The sequence below is a fragment of the Chelonia mydas genome, chromosome 6 (assembly GCF_015237465.2).
Source record: "Chelonia mydas isolate rCheMyd1 chromosome 6, rCheMyd1.pri.v2, whole genome shotgun sequence".
Lineage (NCBI taxonomy): Eukaryota > Metazoa > Chordata > Testudines > Cheloniidae > Chelonia > Chelonia mydas.
The window spans coordinates 109918958-109939968 of record NC_051246.2 but is presented as its reverse complement, the minus strand read 5'-3'; the positions used below and the strand labels follow the sequence as shown (position 1 = coordinate 109939968).

At 40.0% G+C, this 21011-nt stretch overlaps 1 protein-coding gene across 3 annotated transcripts in view; it reads right to left on the bottom strand.

Annotated features, from left to right (window-relative positions):
• The window catches only part of WDR25 (WD repeat domain 25), a 125632-nt gene that overhangs the window by 35921 nt on the left and 68700 nt on the right, over positions 1-21011 (bottom strand). For all 3 annotated transcript variants that reach the window (XM_037900945.2, XM_007064962.4, XM_037900947.2), the window contains one exon: positions 9255-9402. In XM_037900945.2, the coding sequence (XP_037756873.1) occupies positions 9255-9402 (148 nt within the window). The remainder of the gene's footprint in view (positions 1-9254; positions 9403-21011) is intronic.

Here is a 21011-nt window from a genome sequence, read left to right as displayed (position 1 = left end):
TAAGCAGGAAGAATTTGCAATGCTAGTAAATAAACACAAGTATGACCTAACTGGCATCACACAGACCTGGTGGGATAATATGCATGACTGGAATGTTGGTATAGAAGGGTACAGCTTGCTCAGGAAGGACAAGCAGGGGAAAAAGGGAGGAGGTGTTGCCTTATATATTAAAAATGTATACACTTAGACTGAGATTGAGATGGAAATAGGAGACAGACTTGTTGAAAGTCTCTGGGTAAGAATAAAAAGGGTAAAAAACAAGGGTAATGTCATGGTAGAGGTCTACTACAGACCACCTAACCAGGAAGAAGAGGTGGATGAAGCTTTTTTTAAATAGCTAACAAAATCATCCAAAGCACAGGACTTGGTGGTGATGGGGGACTTCAACTACCCAGACATCTTTTGTGAAAATAACACAGCAGGGCACAGATTATTCAACAAGTTCTGGGAATGTATTGGAGACAATTTTTTATTTCAGAAAGTGGAGACAGCTACCAGGGGAGAGGCTGTTCTAGATTTGATTTTGACATACAGGGAGGAACTGGTTGAGAATTTGAAAGTGGAAGGCAGCTTGGATGAAAGTGGTCATGAAATGACAGAGTTCATGATTCTAAGGAATGATAGGAGGGAGAACAGCAAAATAAAGACAATGGATTTCAAGAAGGCAGACTTTAGCAAACTCCGGGAGCTGGTAGGTAAGATCCCATGGGAAGCAAGTCTAAGGGGAGAAACAATAGAAGACAGTTGGCAGTTTTTCAAAGAGACATTAATAAGGGCACAAGAAGAAACTATCCCACTGCGTTGGAAAGACAGGAAGTATGGCAAGAGACCACCCTGGCTTAACCAGGAGATCTTCAATGATCTAAAAATCAAAAAAAGAGTCCTACACAAAGTGGAAACTAGGTCAAATTACAAAGGATGAATATAAACAAATAACACAAGTATGCAGGGACAAAATTAGAAAGGGCAAGGCACAAAATGAGATCAAACTAGCTAAAGACATAAAGGGTAACAAGAAAACATTCTACAAATACATTAGAACCAATAGGTAGATCAAGGACAGGGTAGGCCCGTTATTCAATGAGAGGGGGAAAATAACAACAAAAAATGTGGAAATTGCATAGGTGCTTAATGACTTCTTTGTTTCAGTTTTCACCAAGAAGGTTGATCGTGACTGAACGTCTAACGTAGTGAATACCAGTGAAAATTAGGTAGGATCAGAAAAGGCTAAAATAGGGAAAGAACAAGTTAAAAATTACTTGGACAAATTAGATGCCTTCAAGTCACCAGGGCCTGATGGAATGCATCCTAGAATACTCAAGGAGCTGACTGAGGAGATATCTGAGCCATTCGCGGTTATCTTTGAGAAGTCATGGAAGATGGGAGAGATTCCAGAAGACTGGAAAAGGGCAAATATAGTGTCCATCTATAAAAAGGGAAATAAGAACAACCCAGGGAATTACAGACCAGTCAGCTTAACTTCTGTACCCAGAAAGATAATGGAGCAAATAACTAAGCCATCAATTTGCAAACATCTAGAAGATAATAAGGTGATAAGTAACAGTCAGCATGGATTTGTCAAAAACAAATTGTTTCAAATCAACCTGAGAGCTTTCTTTGACAGGGTAACAAAACTTGTGGATGGGGGGAAGTGGTAGATGTGGTATATCTTGACTTTAGTAAAGCTTTTGATACTGTCTTGCATTACCTTCTCATAAATAAATTAGGGAAATGCAACCTAGATGGAGCTACTATAAGGTGGGTGCAAAACTGTTTGGAAAAGCGTTCCCAGACAGTAGTTATCAGTGGTTCACAGTCATGCTGGAAGGGCATAACGAGAGTGGTCCTTCCTGTAGGGATCAGTTCTGCGTCCTGTTCTGTTTAATATCTTCATCAATGATTTAGATAATATCATACAGAGTACACTTATAAAGTCTGTGGATGATAACAAGCTGGGAGGGGTTGCAAGTGCTTTGGAGGATAGGATTAAAATTCAAAACGATCTGGACAAACTGGATAAATGGTCCGAAGTAAATAGCATGAAATTCAATAAGGACAAATGCAAAGTACTCCACTTAGGAAGGAACAGTCAGTTGCGCTCATACAAAATGGGAAATGACTGCCTAGGAAGGGATCTGAGGGTCATAGTGGACCACAAGCTAAATAGGAGTCAACAGGGTAACGCTGTTGCAAATAAAGCAAACATCATTCTGGGATGTATTAGCAGGAGTGTTGTAAGCAAGACACAGTAAACTGCACACTATTCTGTCTTCATAAGAAGATGGAGAGCTATATCAAGCCTGCTGGGATCATCACCTGTGACTTCTAAAACTGACACGCTTACAAATAAAAAATAAATAATAATAAACTATGTCAGCAGGACCACCAAGACAAGAAATCAATACTAGGTCCCCCACTTAGCAGTGCAAAGTATTACTACTGAGGGACTCTACACGGCTTTATAAAATAAAACAAGCAAAAAAAATCCATCACATTTAAAAAACTACTTTAAGTAATCTATATTTTCCTTTAAAGCTAGATGTAATCTTAGTAGCACAAAACAGGGTATTAAGTGACCCAATGTACTTATGAGGGAGGTGCATATTAAATTAATGAGCTGTAATGTAATTGCTATGTTAGGCAATTTGAAGTGCACTTAGTAAATTCTCCCGAAGATCCTGGAGCAATGTCTCTGCCATAATATGAAGGACTGAATGGTATCCATGGCATGTAAATAATGTTATCTTTGCTAGAATTCTACATATGTGATTGCAGTATTCCTTTCATGACTTGTACTAATACATAAATATTCATTTATATATATATATAGCTGTACATAAACACACAGATATAGAAATGTAAAGAAAAACAGACATGACTAAAGTTTGCTGAGCATATGAATTACATTAAAAATAATGGCCAGTAGTTTAAAAAGTGTATGAGGAGTAAATAATAAGTGATATATAGGAACAGGCATATACTTCCTGCAAAGTTGTTTTAAAACTTTACTGCTAACTTTCTGGAAACATAACCTTTGATGCAGTCATAGAATATGTGGCTATATCTATGTAAATTATGGATGAACTCAACTGTTAAGGGGAGGAAAGAAAAATAGATAGCAGCAAGGAATGATTGAATAACCAGAACATTTTCTCTAACTGATTCATAGAATATGTAAAGGTTTCACAAATGTGATATTATTAGTATAGCAAACAGAAGAGCTGCATTTTTATAATGAAAAATTATACCTAAAATAGGGCAGTGAAAAACAGCAATAAAGAACCTTTGAGTTTTTGTAGATTTTGTATCTATTTTTCATTCCTCCCCTTAACAGTTGAGTTCATCCATAATTTACATAGATATAGCCACATATTCTATGACTGCATCAAAGCTTATGTTTCCAGAAAGTTAGCAGTAAAGTTTTAAAACAACTTTGCAGGAAGTATATGCCTGTCCCAGAAGTGCCTTTTTTTGTATATAACCATTTTTGTAGGTTTTGTATATCATTGAAAAATCTGGAAAGGTGACAAAAGTACATTTAAGAAACACTAACAAAGAGTAATAGAGCAGTTCAGCTGTATTTTTGATCTAATATTAAAGATCTAAAATTTACAGCACAGTATTAGTCTCGCATCCTGCAATAGCTTAAGTACACGGATAATTTTACTCACACAAATATACCCATAGAAGTCAATGGGACTACTCAAATAAATTGCTATTTAAGGGCTTGTGGGACCAAGCCCTTACTTTACAGCATATGAATGACAATTTTAAAGAAAGCCATACTAAAAGTCCAAGACTATCATTTTGACATCAGACTAATGGACAACTTTTAGACAGACTGAGTTAAAAAAAAAATTGAAGCAAATGCTCTATTTTGAAACTCACTAAAGCAGGACTGATCTCTGCACTGACTTTCCTTGCATCTCATCAATTGAGCCTCCCTCCCCACCCCATGGTCTCTATCCTATAACCATTACACATGCAAAACTTCCATTGAATATAGAGGGAGTTTTGCTTGCATTAAGACTGCAAGATTGGGCTATATATTATCTCATGTCTGTCATTTCCATTTCCTGAAGCAAGTACAGAGGATTTCTATGCCAACAAATGCAAAGCTTTCTACCCCCTTCAAGTGTACTATGTATAAAACTTTGCACTTACTGTATGCTGTACAGTGACTTTCCTCTCAAGAACTCAAATTACTTTTAATAACATTAAAATGCATCAGTTAGTGTACTATTTTCTCGCCTTTTCCTTCTCTTCTCCACTCTCCCTTTGGGCTTCCACAAACAGACTCCTCAAATCCACTCTTAATCAATACTATGAATTTAGTATAGAAGTACATGGTGATAGGCACCTAAGAAAAACCTAAAGTAGGTTATTAAATATAATGCATCTTGTAGATGCACAAAACCAAATTTCCAAGCAATGTCAATACATTCTCTCCACAACTGTTTGCAATTTTCCACATCAATGTTTTGGCATGTAAAGTCACTTTGATTTGTGTGGGTACACTAAATTTGCATGCACAAATGCAGTTTGAACACACACAACTGAGTTTTTAGCATGTGCAAAACCTCAGATTTGAAAAGTAGCAGATAATTTTAGAAACAAATTTTAAAACTGTGATATACAGTATCTCCATAACTAATAAACCCTTGTGCTTTGGGGCATAAGCCAATCAATAACACTTAGAGGGATTAGGAAGAAACTTCCCTTATGGACAAAGTGACACTCCCCAGGGGTATTGAGGGTTGTGAGGCACCTCTCCCACAATCTGCTCTTAGCGTGATAAGACTTGTCTGCCTGCTGTGGGTCAGCTCCCTGAAACCATCAGCCTTTGGCAACATAAGCACTATCCTCACTCTCGCCATATTGGTACGCAATAGGCACATATCAATTCCCAAGTGTTCAGAGCATTCCCTGTAGAGTCTAGCCCCTCGTCCACTGGCCACTCATAGACTTACCAGGCCTGCTGTTCCCAAAGGAACAGTAAACACCAGCTTATTAGTTACAAGTTAGAACAAAGTTCTACTAAACACACAGATATAGCAAAAACAAGAATAAGTTTATTATCAAAGACCAGAGATTCAAGTGACAGTGAGTAAGAATACTGGAAATCAATGGTTATATATAAATCAAAATCATAACATGATTTCCAGAGACTTAACTAACATGTTATCCTCCTGTCTAAAGAAGCATATCTCACCCAAAGTTGTCTCCAGCATTTTCAACCAAGCCTGGCTGAGACCATTCTTTCATGAAGCACCTTGCTGCCCGTTTACTTCCTAGGTGAACAATGACAAGGTGTCTTCCTTGTCCCCCAAATATACCAGAACAAACTTTTGATGTGCACCTCAAGATAGGGTTCCACCCTCCTCCACTGTTTACCTCTTCCTGTTAGTTTCCTTCTTAAGTTCCTGCCAGCTCTTCATTAGCATTTGGTTGCCCACTGTGAACCAGACAATACTCAATTTACACATAAATATATATACATATGGATAAACATTTTGAGTCTTGAAAAAACATCCTTTTCACCTTTCCAGCTGCACACCTTAAGAGCATAATTTTCAGTGTATATATACATAACTCTTTACATAGTATCTACACATACATTTCACAATGATACTGATATCCAGAGTGACATTGGCTTTTATTAGAGACCTCACATGACATTCTTTGGAGAACCCGAATATAAATACCAGACCCAGGGAATCCGCTAACCTTTAAGAACACTGCCTGTTGACATTACGAGGTCCCACAGTCACAGACAGGTTATTCTAGCATTGTTTATTACAGGTATTCTAACACTTTCCTTTGAAATATTTGATACCACCCATTTTCAAAGACTGGACAATCAGCTAGCAGGAGCACCATTTTGATTCAGTGTCATAATTTCTAGATTACTAACAGAAAGAAAGAAAAAACATAGAAAGGAGAGGAAAGAGAGACAGTTCTGCAACTTTGCAAGTGTTACATCGTTTTTATAGCCATCCCCAAACTGAGTAGCAGCAGAGGTCCATGAACAAAACAACACACACACACAAGGTAATTACTTTGCTTCTATGTACTTGGAGATCAAATAAACCAAGGCACACACGGCTAGTTAGATGTTTATGTTGCTTTCTGCATGCATTTAACCAATTTTTCCACCCATTTGCGGAAAATGCACATGCAACTGCAACTGCATGTGTGCATATATTTTTGCATCCAGTAGAGGGCATCAGCTTTTTAAAATCTGACCCTAAATTTGCCCATAGTAACATAATACTCCAGTACTGAATTGGGAAATTACCATAAAAGTTTACTTTAGCAACTTTTAGAGATAAAGGTACTGTATGTGGTAAAGATATTTGTCTTGTCAACATTCTTGTTGCTCCATAATCAATAATCATTTGCCCCATCTCAAAATATTTTTAAACATAAAATTTGTGTTTCAATAAACTAAAGAATATAATTAATTTTTTTCATTATAGACTAATTTAGATGTCCTTCTAAAGAAGAACTTTGTACTAAATATGAATTCACAGAATTTTAGTCTTAATACTTTTTTTTAGGTGAAAGAAAAAAGAAATATATAAAATATATAAAAAAAAATTCCAAAGAATCAATACAATTTTAATGTGCTGGATTTTTTTTTTGAAAGCTAGTTCTCTTCTACAGCTTTAAAAGGGATTCTACATGATACAAGTAATTTGGGACTATTATACTCCCATTCTCTAAATAAACCTAGCAATTTACACACAAAAACTATAATGAAAATGAGGACAGACGAGATTAGATTTCAATAAACATAGCTAGGAAAAAGTGCACAGGGAACAGAGTTGAGGGCTAAGCTACTAATTGCAGATGGCATTATTATTTATATGGCACCCCGGGTGTGCATTCACTATATTTAAATGTAGTGACAGTGAGTTCGGCCTAGCAAGGAAAGATAATTAAGAACAAAAGCCCAAAAAAGAATGAGTCACTTTTATGAAGATATAGTTGTAACATCTATCTGAAGTTAATCAAAGATGAAATCATCTCAGAAGTAATGAAGAGTAGGGTGGGGTGAATGGTTCAGTGAACTAATGCAGATCTGATTCTAGTAACCGGCTTTGCATTTTCAAATGGAAATGAGGCTTTTTATATCAACCTGATTTGGATTCCATCTGCAAACTACTTGCCCTGTTTCTCTGAAAGAGTTACTGAAAATGTAGGAGAGAAAGAGGGTACCTTTACAAGTTGCAGGAAAATTAGAAGTTTGGGCTGGATGTGCATGGAAGGGGTCATACTACTTGTATTGTTTTGGAGGTTTATTACTTTGGGCCTGGTATTTTCAGAAGTTCTGAGTACCAACACTACAGATCAACAGGAGCTATCCTCCTCTTAAAATGAGGCCCTTAAAAGATACCAGAGATGCATAAATCTTAACAGATTAGACATATACTATTTCCACTTAGCATACTGAGCTCTAAATCAGCTCATTTGCCACTCATGCTGCCACAGTCCAAAATGCTGGCAATATTTTATTATTAAAATTACCCTTAGAGGCAAAGGAAATACTAAAAATAATTAATCCAAGAAAGAATTATATTTAAATGTTGATTCATGGTAGTTCTGTAAGTCAAGCAGCCAGAAGACATAAAATATTACTATATAATCTTAGAATTATATCTCTTAGGAATTTGTATTGACATTTTATAACGCAGCGATTTCATCCATATTGATTTAGAACACTGGAATAAATGTACTTTATGTCAAATTCCCATTAGCAATAGCAGCCATTGTGTGCATAACTTCCTGAGCATTGCACCGGAATTTAAGCTCATTAGGTTCAATCAGAGTTAGTTTCAAATTAGAATGAAAATGAAAACGAAAATAACACTGAAATGAGACTGTGGGGAAAAAAAGACGACATAATAAAGTCTATTTGAAATGAAAAAGTTGGTATATTAACTCCACAGAATGCCATCCAGGAAAATTCATTTATACTAGTGTGAAGCTTGAATACTCCAGAAACATCAATATTCCAGTTCTAGATATGTGTTTTACAGACTCGGCATACTGCAACCACTTATGGCCATGACTGAATTTAAAATCACATGGCATGACATATCTTGGGAAATCGATTCCTATGATAGGGAATGAAACTTTCTCTTTAATCATTTGTATGACCAGTTTTCTCAGTCTTTTGAGCAGCTTCCTAATTCATTAGAAGAGGACCATTTCATGCTTAATCTGCAGCCACTCTGCTCTCCAAAAGACATCAGACCTCACTTTACAAGATGATTTTTAATTTTACATCAGGAAACAAACCTACTAGATAAATGCTACTTTATAAATATAGCCTTTTTAAATATAAAATTATATGCTCATAAAATAAATTGCTTTGTAAAACAGTTAAATATATTTCAATGTAGATTAAATGGCCAAGATTTATTAAAATGTATCTCTTCAGCTGGCAAGGTGCTATCTTAGGCCCAAAACCTGCAATTTCCTTGGCACAGTTGGATGCCTGTGCTCATGCAGAGCCCACTGAAGCCAATGGGCCTCCATTAAAGTGCAAGGATTCAGATGCATAGATGCCATTGCAGGACTCATGAAATAATTACTAAACAAAGAATGTGGGGAGATCTGGAAGACGCACAAAATATGCCCTTCCAATTCTTGAAGCAGCCTGGGAAAAAATGACATTTTAGCAACCAGAGCAATGAGGTAACAAAAGTGAAGTCCAACCTCAAGTTCATGATTCTACAAATCAGTTTTTAATAAGTCAAAATTTTCAAACTTTCAGTCCTAAAGTTAGGAATCTATATCCAATAATTAGGAACCTCTTAAGCAAAGCACATTATCTACTTAATAAACTGTAAGCACCTGCTTAAGTCTATCCCTACTTAGCAAACCACTTAAACATATGCTTAATCACATGTGTAAATCTCACTGATGTCAACCTTAAAGTTAAGCATATGCTTAATGCTCTGCTGAATAAGCATGAACTTATATACGTTATTTCAGTGCTTTGTTGAAATGGACCCCTAACTACATGAAATAATATGCTCTAGGTGTTCAATACCTCTGAAAATTAGCACACTCATTTAAGTGTCTTAAATGTGGATATAATTGACTACATTTAAGTATGAATTTTGGCCTTGATATTTTGAGATTTAACCACTTTTATGGGAGAATTGGGCTAATAGTCTCATGCCACACTATCCGGGCTGGAGCTGGAAAATAGTGTTAAAAATGTAACTTTAAATTACATTTACCTGTTTCAACATCTGTTAAATGAAGCATAGAATCAAAGCCTCCACTGAGAATTCTTCTTCCACACAAAGACCACTCAGCAGTTCGAACAGCACAACTGTGACAGGAGTATGTTTTTAAACAACAGCCTGTATCTACAGCGTTCCATATCTTAAAAAGAAACATAATGACAGTTATAAATATAAATTTAAAAATACCAGTAAATAAATTATTCAACCTGCTGATAAAGAATTAGAACAAATCAATTAGCCCATCTGAGAAAGCTTCATATATTTTAACAGATTTGATTTTGCAATAAGGATGGGATTAAAGTAATACTGCACTCCCTTAAATTATGAAAATATTTTTACAGAATCATAGAAATGTAGGGTTGGAAGAGACCTTGAAATCAGCTAGTCCAGTCCACTGCACTGAGGAGCACCAAGTAAACCAATCCCTGACATGTTTGTCCAACCTGTTTTTGAAAACCTCCAATTATGGACATTCCCAAACCTCCCAAAGCCTATTTCAGAACTTAACTGCACTGATAGTTAGAAAGTTTTTCCTAATATCCAACCTAAATCTCCCTTGCTGCAGATTAGGCCCATTACTTCTTGTGCTGGACATGGAGAACAATTGATCCGCATCCTCTTTATAACAACCCTTAACAGATTCGAAGATGAACATGCCCGGTTTTTATAACCTCTCCTCATAGGTCAGGTTCCCCAAACGTTTTATCATGTTTGTTGCTCACCTCTGGACTCTGTCCAATTTGTCCACATTTTTCTTAAAGTGTGGCACCCAGACACAGTACTCTCGCTGAGGCCTCATCAATATCGACTACAGTGGGACAATTACCTCCTGTGTCTTACATACAACATTTCTGTTAATAAATCCCAGAATTATATTAGCATCACATTGTGTACTCATATTCAATTTGTGATCCACTAGAACTCCCAGATTTCTTTCACTAATACTACTACCTAGGCAGTTATTTCCCATTTTGTAGTTGTGCATTTGATTTTTCCTCTTAAGTCTAGTATTTTACACTTATCTTCACTGAATTTCATTTTGTTGAATTCAGACAAATTTTCCAATTTGTCGAGGTCATTTTGAATTCTAATCCTGTCCTCCAAAGTGCTTGCAATCCATCTCAACTTGGTGTCATCTGCAAATTTTATAAACAGATTCTCAACTCATTATCCAAGTCAATAATGAAAATATTGACTAGTACTGGACCCAGGACTGACCCCTGTGGGACCCCACTAAATGCACCCTCCCAGTTTGATAGCAAGCCATTGATAACTACTCTTTGAATATGGTGTTTCAACCAGTTGTGCACCCCCTTTATAGTAATTTCACCTCGACCTCATTTCCCTAGTTTGCTTATAAGAATGTCACGAGGGTCTGTGTCAAAAGCCTTATTAGCAAGAGAATAAAGACAATAAGCATTCTTGCGGCAGGCATAATTTCCTGGGAATTCATAAACTGTTCTCAGTGGCAGCTCATGTCAGATCTTCCCACTGCCGTTCCCTCGTCTCCTTCCATGGTGAGAAACAACCCCAACAACTCCTGTTTGTTCCCTCTTGTTTCTCTCCCACATACTTCACCTGTAATCAACCCCATCTGGTAGTGAACAAGAACCCTGGCAGATTACAGACATGAGATCTGCCTATATGTTGGCTAGTACTGATTCTTCAGTCTTGCAGATACTAATTTCATGCAGCATTGTGCCACTCTCAAACTTTGCTTAAGAGCTAGATATGAATATTGTCATGGAGACTTGGGTAGGGTTCTCTAAAGTGCTCAGCACTGGCCTAACTCTGTTCATTCTTTAGCTTCAACTGGAGCAGTTAGGCCAATCTGAGCATTTCTGAAAATCCCACCTCTACTGATTACCTTAAATCTTTTAATCATTAGGAAAAACAAGCGTATTCAATCTTTAACTTTTCTGGAATGTCTTAATCTAGTTCACATTCTAAAAACAAAAACAATTATTTGATAAAGGAAAAAGTAATGATTTTCTGAAACAAAGTAACTGTCACAAGGTATTTATAGCAACTATTAACTATTTTTAATTATGATTTGGGTGATCAAATATGCAGTACACCTCATTAATCAAAAGCATACATTCTATATGCAGAGTTTATCATATATTATGACAATCAAAATTTATCAAATTATATGTGAAAAATAATGTCTAGGAAGTTCAGATTTGAGATTAGGTTAACTATTGATATTATTGTTTATTATTAATATCCTGCTGCAATTAACACAGGCTTATACAGTCTGACTATATCATTTATTGCTATATCTATTATTTGTCTCAGGCAAAACTATTTTTTCTAGTTATCTGGCTTTTAGCCAAATACTACAATTAGCTGCTAGTGAACCCCAATGTGTTTTCAATGCCAGTATTAGTAGTGCAAGAAGATCAACGTTTTAATGGTGCTAGATAACAATTTTATTGTATTTGTGGTTGAAAATTGAAAGACAGATGGTATATGGCTTAAAGTTATACCAGAAATAATAAGACTCTTTGTGGTTTGTCAATATATTACCATCATACTAAGGCCTCGTCTACACTACACAGTCAGCTTTTGTCGATAAAACAGTGGAGGTGTACACACTGAAATGCTCCTCCTGGCAATGTAATATATGCTATGCCAACATAATAAAATCACCTCAACAAGAGGCATAGGGCTTATTTCAGTGTATTTAGGGTGGCACGTCTGTGTAGACACTGGGATCCTTACATCGGCTGATGGCTGTTATCCACTGGAGCCATGAAATTGACAAGAAAACTGGCTCTCAGCTCCTGAGGCGGGTTGCTTTGGGGTCTCCGCTCCAAGCCAGGCTGCCACCCAGGCTCCTGGCTTCGGCTGCTGCCTGGGCTCCCTACTCCCCGCTGAGAGCCCTACTGTCTCCTGGGGTGCTGGCTCCCTGCCAGGAGCATGGCAGCCATCTGGACTCCAGGTGTGGATCTCCCCGCTGGAGGCGAGAAGCCCTGGATGGCTCCCCCCCACCACTCCCAGCTCCCCCACACAACCCCTCTTCAGTAAGTGGAAGAACTCCTAGTGAGAACACACACCACCAACAGAAGGAGGGTAGTGTGGACATCAGCCACAGCAGTAATTAATACGGTGGCTGGAACTCGACCTAAAATAGGTTGATTTAAGATTGTCGTGTAGACATAGCCTAAATCTTGCTGCATATTTCAAACAAAAGTTGCCTGTGAGCTCACCAAAGACCGTCTTTATTTTTCCTATCCTAATTAACTACTTATTTTCTAAGCCTTGATCTGTATTATTATTTATATAATGGTTGAAAGTGCTAAGCAATTTACATAACATAGAAAAGAGACAGTCCCTGCCTCAAAGAGCTTATCTAAGAAACATGAGGGCCAGATTCTGCCCTCATTTACAGCCAAGCAACTCCACTGAATTCAATTATCAATTAGTAAGATACAGTTGATTATGGTTCTATATTTAAAACAATTAAATGTGCATTAAAGGCAAAATGAATGCTGCAAATGTCAACACATGACTGGTTGTCTTTTTCATTGTAATTACAGCGTAGACCAGGATCACTGAGCTGTAAGAAGAAAACAGCAAAAGAAAAATGTTTTGGTATTTATTTTTATGTCCTTCACCATTTTTTTCTTTTACTGGACTAGAAGGGGTTACTATCTGGGAAGGATTTGTTGACAACATTACCTGTATAACAGACCACTCTTCACAGGCAACATTCTGTCTTATGACACTGCTTCAAAGTATCCCCATATCATGTACTGAATATAATTTTACTCTGATAAGCAACCAATTATTGTTAGTTCCTCCATTGGTCATTTAAGCAGGATTCACAAAAGTTGTATCCTAACTATTCTACCCTAACTATAAGAAGGGAAATCAAGAAAAAAATATTAAAATACTTTTTGGAAATTAGTTTCTATCATCCTTTAATGACTTTTAACAATCATTACTATACAAAAAAGGGAGTTAATTATGTCCAAGAGCTATTTTAGCATGAAGAAGCTACTGAATGAATCAAGATGAAAGGAAAAACAGGTGGTAAATGCTTAAAAAAAGGTCCCTATCATGTTTTAATGATTAAATATGAAAAACCAATTTCCTCAAGAAAGAAAAAGTAAAACAAGCTTCAACAGCATTGCATGGTTTAGGTTTAAGAATAGAAAATCTGTATAATACACATTTTTCTCTAACACAGATTGTGCTTTATGTTCTCCTCCATTTTATGGAAAGGAGCAAACATTTTACATCTGTGGATTAGAGACTGCGTGAAAGAGAAAAATCACTAAATGGCACCCTTTCCATTTCCACCCCATAAGCTTCTGTCAGTTGTTTCAGAATCATAGAATATCAGGGTTGGAAGGGACCTCAGGAGGTCGTCTAGTCCAACCCCTTGCTCAAAGCAGGACCAATCCCCAACTAAATCATCCCAGTCAAGCCTGACCTTAAAAACCTGAAAGGAAGGAATCATAGAATCATAGAATCATAGAATCATAGAATATCAGGGTTGGAAGGGACCCCAGAAGGTCATCTAGTCCAACCCCCTGCTCAAAGCAGGACCAAGTCCCAGTTAAATCATCCCAGCCAGGGCTTTGTCAAGCCTGACCTTAAAAACCTCTAAGGAAGGAGATTCTACCACCTCCCTAGGTAACGCATTCCAGTGTTTCACCACCCTCTTAGTGAAAAAGTTTTTCCTAATATCCAATCTAAACCTCCCCCATTGCAACTTGAGACCATTACTCCTTGTTCTGTCATCTGCTACCACTGAGAACAGTCTAGATCCATCCTCTTTGGAACCCCCTTTCAGGTAGTTGAAAGCAGCTATCAAATCCCCCCTCATTCTTCTCTTCTGCAGACTAAACAATCCCAGCTCCCTCAGCCTCTCCTCATAAGTCATGTGCTCTAGACCCCTAATCATTTTTGTTGCCCTTCGCTGGACTGTCTCCAATTTATCCACATCCTTCTTGTAGTGTGGGGCCCAAAACTGGACACAGTACTCCAGATGAGGCCTCACCAGTGTCGAATAGAGGGGAACGATCACGTCCCTCGATCTGCTCGCTATGCCCCTACTTATACATCCCAAAATGCCATTGGCCTTCTTGGCAACAAGGGCACACTGCTGACTCATATCCAGCTTCTCGTCCACTGTCACCCCTAGGTCCTTTTCCGCAGAACTGCTGCCTAGCCATTCGGTCCCTAGTCTGTAGCGGTGCATTGGATTCTTCCATCCTAAGTGCAGGACCCTGCACTTATCCTTATTGAACCTCATCAGATTTCTTTTGGCCCAATCCTCCAATTTGTCTAGGTCCTTCTGTATCCTATCCCTCCCCTCCAGCGTATCTACCACTCCTCCCAGTTTAGTATCATCCGCAAATTTGCTGAGAGTGCAATCCACACCATCCTCCAGATCATTTATGAAGATATTGAACAAAACCGGCCCCAGGACCGACCCCTGGGGCACTCCACTTGACACCGGCTGCCAACTAGACATGGAGCCATTGATCACTACCCGTTGAGCCCGACAATCTAGCCAGCTTTCTACCCACCTTATAGTGCATTCATCCAGCCCATACTTCCTTAACTTGCTGACAAGAATGCTGTGGGAGACCGTGTCAAAAGCTTTGCTGAAGTCAAGAAACAATACATCCACTGCTTTCCCTTCATCCACAGAACCAGTAATCTCATCATAAAAGGCGATTAGATTAGTCAGGCATGACCTTCCCTTGGTGAATCCATGCTGACTGTTCCTGATCACTTTCCTCTCCTCTAAGTGCTTCAGGATTGATTCTTTGAGGACCTGCTCCATGATTTTTCCAGGGACTGAGGTGAGGCTGACTGGCCTGTAGTTCCCAGGATCCTCCTTCTTCCCTTTTTTAAAGATGGGCACTACATTAGCCTTTTTCCAGTCATCCGGGACTTCCCCCGTTCGCCATGAGTTTTCAAAGATAATGGCCAAGGGCTCTGCAATCACAGCCGCCAATTCCTTCAGCACTCTCGGATGCAATTCGTCCGGCCCCATGGACTTGTGCACGTCCAGCTTTTCTAAATAGTCCCTAACCACCTCTATCTCTACAGAGGGCTGGCCATCTCTTCCCCATTTTGTGATGCCCAGCGCAGCAGTCTGGGAGCTGACCTTGTTAGTGAAAACAGAGGCAAAAAAAGCATTGAGTACATTAGCTTTTTCCACATCCTCTGTCACTAGGTTGCCTCCCTCATTCAGTAAGGGGCCCACACTTTCCTTGGCTTTCTTCTTGTTGCCAACATACCTGAAGAAACCCTTCTTGTTACTCTTGACATCTCTTGCTAGCTGCAGCTCCAGGTGCGATTTGGCCCTCCTGATATCTTTCCTACATGCCCGAGCAATATTTTTATACTCTTCCCTGGTCATATGTCCAACCTTCCACTTCTTGTAAGCTTCTTTTTTATGTTTAAGATCCGCTAGGATTTCACCATTAAGCCAAGCTGGTCGCCTGCCATATTTACTATTCTTTCGACTCATCGGGATGGTTTGTCCCTGTAACCTCAACAGGGATTCCTTGAAATACAGCCAGCTCTCCTGGACTCCCTTCCCCTTCATGTTAGTCCCCCAGGGGATCCTGGCCATCTGTTCCCTGAGGGAGTCAAAGTCTGCTTTCCTGAAGTCCAGGGTCCGTATCCTGCTGCTTACCTTTCTTCCCTGCGTCAGGATCCTGAACTCAACCAACTCATGGTCACTGCCTCCCAGATTCCCATCCACTTTTGCTTCCCCCACTAATTCTACCCGGTTTGTGAGCAGCAGGTCAAGAAAAGCGCCCCCCCTAGTTGGCTCCCCTAGCACTTGCACCAGGAAATTGTCCCCTACGCTTTCCAAAAACTTCCTGGATTGTCTATGCACCGCTGTATTGCTCTCCCAGCAGATATCAGGAAAATTAAAGTCACCCATGAGAATCAGGGCATGCGATCTAGTAGCTTCCGTGAGTTGCCGGAAGAAAGCCTCATCCACCTCATCCCCCTGGTCCGGTGGTCTATAGCAGACTCCCACCACTACATCACTCTTGTTGCACACACTTCTAAACTTAATCCAGAGACACTCAGGTTTTTCCACAGTTTCGTACCGGAGCTCTGAGCAGTCATACTGCTCCCTTACATACAGTGCTACTCCCCCACCTTTTCTGCCCTGCCTGTCCTTCCTAAACAGTTTATAACCATCCATGACTGTACTCCAGTCATGTGAGTTATCCCACCAAGTCTCTGTTATTCCAATCACGTCATAGTTCCTTGACATCACCAGGACCTCCAGTTCTCCCTGCTTGTTTCCAAGGCTTTGTGCATTTGTATATAAGCACTTGAGATAACCTGTTGATCGCCCCTCATTCCCAGTATGAGGCAGGAGCCCTCCCCTCACAGACATTCCTGCCTGTGCTTCCTCCCGGTATCCCGCTTTCCCACTTACCTCAGGGCTTTGGTCTCCGTCCCCCGGTGAACCTAGTTTAAAGCCCTCCTCACTAGGTTAGCCAGCCTGCTGGCAAAGATGCTCTTCCCTCTCTTCGTAAGATGGAGCCCGTCTCTGCCCAGCACTCCTCCTTCATGGAACACCATCCCATGGTCAAAGAATCCAAAGCCTTCTCTCCGACACCACCTGCGTAGCCATTCGTTGACTTCCACGATTCGACGGTCCCTACCCAGGCCTTTTCCTTCCACGGGGAGGATGGACGAGAACACCACTTGCGCCCATTCCACCCATTCCCTAGGTAACACATTCCAGTGTTTCACCACCCTCCTTGTGAAAAAGTTTTTCCTAATATCCAACCTAAACCTCCCCCACTGCAACTTGAGACCATTACTCCTTGTTCTGTCATCTGCTACCACTGAGAACAGTCTAGATCCATCCTCTTTGGAACCCCCTTTCAGGTAGTTGAAAGCAGCTATCAAATCCCCCCTCATTCTTCTCTTCTGCAGACTAAACAATCCCAGTTCCCTCAGCCTCTCCTCATAAGTCATGTGTTCCAGTCCCCTAATCATTTTTGTTGCCCTCCGCTGGACGTTTTCCAATTTTTTCACATCCTTCTTGTAGTGTGGGGCCCAAAACTGGACACAGTACTCCAGATGAGGCCTCACCAATGTCGAACAGAGGGGAATGATCACGTCCCTCGATTTGCTGGCAATGCCCCTACTTATACAACCCAAAATGCCATTGGCCTTCTTGGCAACAAGGGCACGCGGTTGACTCATATCCAGCTTCTCGTCCACTGTAACCCCTAGATCCTTTTCTGCAGAACTGCTGCCGAGCCATTCGGTCCCTAGTCTGGAGTAGTGCATGGGATTCTTCCGTCCTAAGTGCAGGACTCTGCACTTGTACTTGTTGAACCTCATCAGATTTCTTTTGGCCCAATCCTCTAATTTGTCTAGGGCCCTCTGTATCCTATCCTTACCCTCCAGCGTATCTACCTCTCCTCCCAGTTTAGTGTCATCTGCAAACTTGCTGAGGTTGCAATCCACGCCATCCTCCAGATCCTTAATGAAGATATTGAACAAAACCGGCCTCAGGACCGACCGTTGGGACACTCCGCTTCATGCCGGCTGCCAACTAGACATAGACCCATTGATCACTACCCGTTGAGCACAACAATCTAGCCAGCTTTCTATCCACCTTACAGTCCATTCATCCTGCCCATACTACTTTAACTTGCTGGCAAGAATACTGTGGGAGACCATATCAAAAGCTTTGCTAAAGTCAAGGAATAACATGTTCACTGCTTTCCTCTCATCCACAGAGCCAGTTATCTCGTCATAGAAGGCAATTAGATTAGTCAGGCATGACTTACCCTTGGTGAATCCATGCTGACTGTTCCTGATCACTTTCCTCTCCTCTAAGTGCTTCAGAATTGATTCCTTGGGGACCTGCTCCATGATTTTTCCAGGGACTGAGGTGAGGCTGACTGGCCTGTAGTTCCCCGGATCCTCCTCCTTCCCTTTTTTAAAGATGGGCACTACATTAGCCTTTTTCCAGTTGTCCGGGACCTCCCCCGATCGCCATGAGTTTTCAAAGATAATGGCCAATGGCTCTGCAATCACATCCGCCAACTCCTTTAGCACTTTCAGATGCAGCGCATCAAACTTAAATAATGTTTGATTTGGAACATATGTCTTTTAGGGGTTAGGTGGCCAGTTACGAGAGGTGGAGTTAGAATGCATTTGCTTTTGGAGGCATGACCCTATGCAAATTAACCCAATCTTGCAGAAGATGTTGCTGTTAGTTAATGCTGATAGGTTCAACATCTACTGTGGCTTCACACCCAACTTTAAGAGACGCTCAAAAAATGTAGAGATCGCATAATAAAAGCAAGGCAATAGATCAGGTAGTGTTGTCAATGTTATGTGCAGGGCAATGATAGGAAAGGCTCAGAAAGGCATGTTCCATGTCAAACAAAATTCCTTAAGGTTTGTTCCAGAATTGCCTACAAATCGCTGGCCTACATGGTTTTGGCTAGACACAGCTCTCTGCCCTGCTGTGGGAAGGATAGCATGCTGCATTTTTTCCAAAAGAACTCATCAGTTTTAATGTAAGCATGCCTTTGCCTGTGGAAGAAGAAAAATATGGCCTATTGTTTACAAGAATCTGAGGCTACCAAAGAGACCAGTGATATCATGGGGAGCCCCTAAAACACCAATTATAATGATGTAGTCATACATATGAAAAACAATACTAAGGTAAGCCACTGACAGAGAAGGGCATCAAGGAACAAGCCTGGTGTTCACGAGTCAAGGCAAGGCTGCCCAAGGAAACTAGTTGTGCACTTTGCATGTGAATAGTAAACTATTCAGAGGTTGAAAGTCATGCGTGACTAGGGTGACCAGATGAAATGGACAAAATATCAGGACACATGGGGGAAGCAACAACAACAAAAAACCCGCCAGAACAGAGTTGCCAAAGCAAAAATAAATAAATAAATAAATAAAATGGCCGGAGCGGTCAAAGCTGCAATATCAGGACAAATGGCGTCCCTGAGATATATCTGAGTTAAATTATTAACTCTATCTTGTTTGCTGTGTGAAGTATTGGATACTGTGACTGCATAAGTCTGGACATGCCCAAATACAACCTATTGAACTGCATTCTGGACAGCTGTCCTACCTGAGAAAGGTGCTTGACACCACGTTGAAGGACTATCACCAAGAAACCATCAGGACGGCAATCATCAACTTTGATTGGGAAGGGCTGGTTATTGTGAGATAATGAGACAATGGACTTTCTACTAAGCAGCCTTTATGGGGGACTAGGGTAAGCATGCCTTGATGGGGGTTGGAGCTTCCCCGTGGAGTACATGGCAGAGAAAGAGAGACTTAACTAAAGAGTAGGATTCTGCTTTGTACAGGGGGATCAACCCTCGCCACATGTAAGAATTGCAGGAGGGTGAGAGAGCAGGAGGTACTCTGACTATTCCTAAAAGCTGACAAACATTAGACTCCCAAGAGGGGGTGAGATCAGACCAGGGGAAAGTGTGTCTCATGACTTTTGTTTTCTTTTCAATGATCTGGAACTCTCGAGTGTTTTAGGGGTAAAGTTTCTGTGGTTATGAAATTCCTTTGCTAAGCCAGTGTTCCTTCCTTTCCCACCATGTTTTCTTCAAAGGGGCTTAACTAGAAGTTTGGAGTCCCCACAGCTTAGCTGGAGCTCTGGGGGAGTGTGTGCTAGGGACCGGTAGGACTCAGGAGGTCTCAGACACTGATTTTGGGGTCTAGAATGGCAGTGACACACAAGGAAGGGTGTCATAGCCAGGTCTGAGCCTGGGAGTCTGTCCTAGAGTCCCAGAGCTAGAAACAGTGACTAGACTCTACCTAGATTCAGTCGGCTTGGAAGCATGTAGGGCCTGACTGGGTACAGGGCAAGGATGTAACACAAACCACTGATTTTCAATGCCAGGAGACAGGACATTCTTGGGGGCAAGTCTAAAACTGTGGAATGAGCTCCCCCACAATGAAGGGCTACCACAAACCACAGCACTTACTGCTCTAGTGCAAGATGCATTTCACTGACATCAATACATAGTATTTTTTTTAAAAACCTATCAAAACAAGAGACTCCAATGAATGCATGGGGAGAGGATTAGAGAACAAACATCACATGACAGATGTTAGCCATGTTGTTTAATACACTGCTTTTTTTATATATATACTTATTTACAAATGTTTATTCAGATTAATTTTTGCTACGAAACAATGAATTGTTGGGATTTTTCTTTTGCCATAAAAATTTACTATAAAAATACAATGTATTATGCATATGATATGTGATTTATAAGTCTATATATTAATTTTTACATAGCATACTACCTATAACGAAATATTATCTTGCGCGCTCCAAACCCGTCAAGCAGAATATCCCAGTCTTTTTTCTAGGCAGACCTCTCACTAAAATACTATAGTGATGAGCGCAGTATAAGAACCTATACAGAACAAAATTGAGGCAACGGAGTAGAACAAAGCAGAATTCGTAAATATCGAAAAGTCAAGCTCTTTGGAGATAGTTTTCAACACGAATTCACGTAATGTTTCAGTCAATCTGAATCTGCATTTTTCAGGCAAAGTTTTGGGAGAAAAGTTTTTTCTGGCTGTATATGGAGCATGATTTTACATATTAAAATCTATAAAAAGAACAAAAATCAGGGGGAATATAAGGACTCAATTAAAAATAGAGACTGAGATATGCATACTCCTTGATACATATATATTAATACCTATTTAGTCTTATGGGATTCCATGCAATCATGC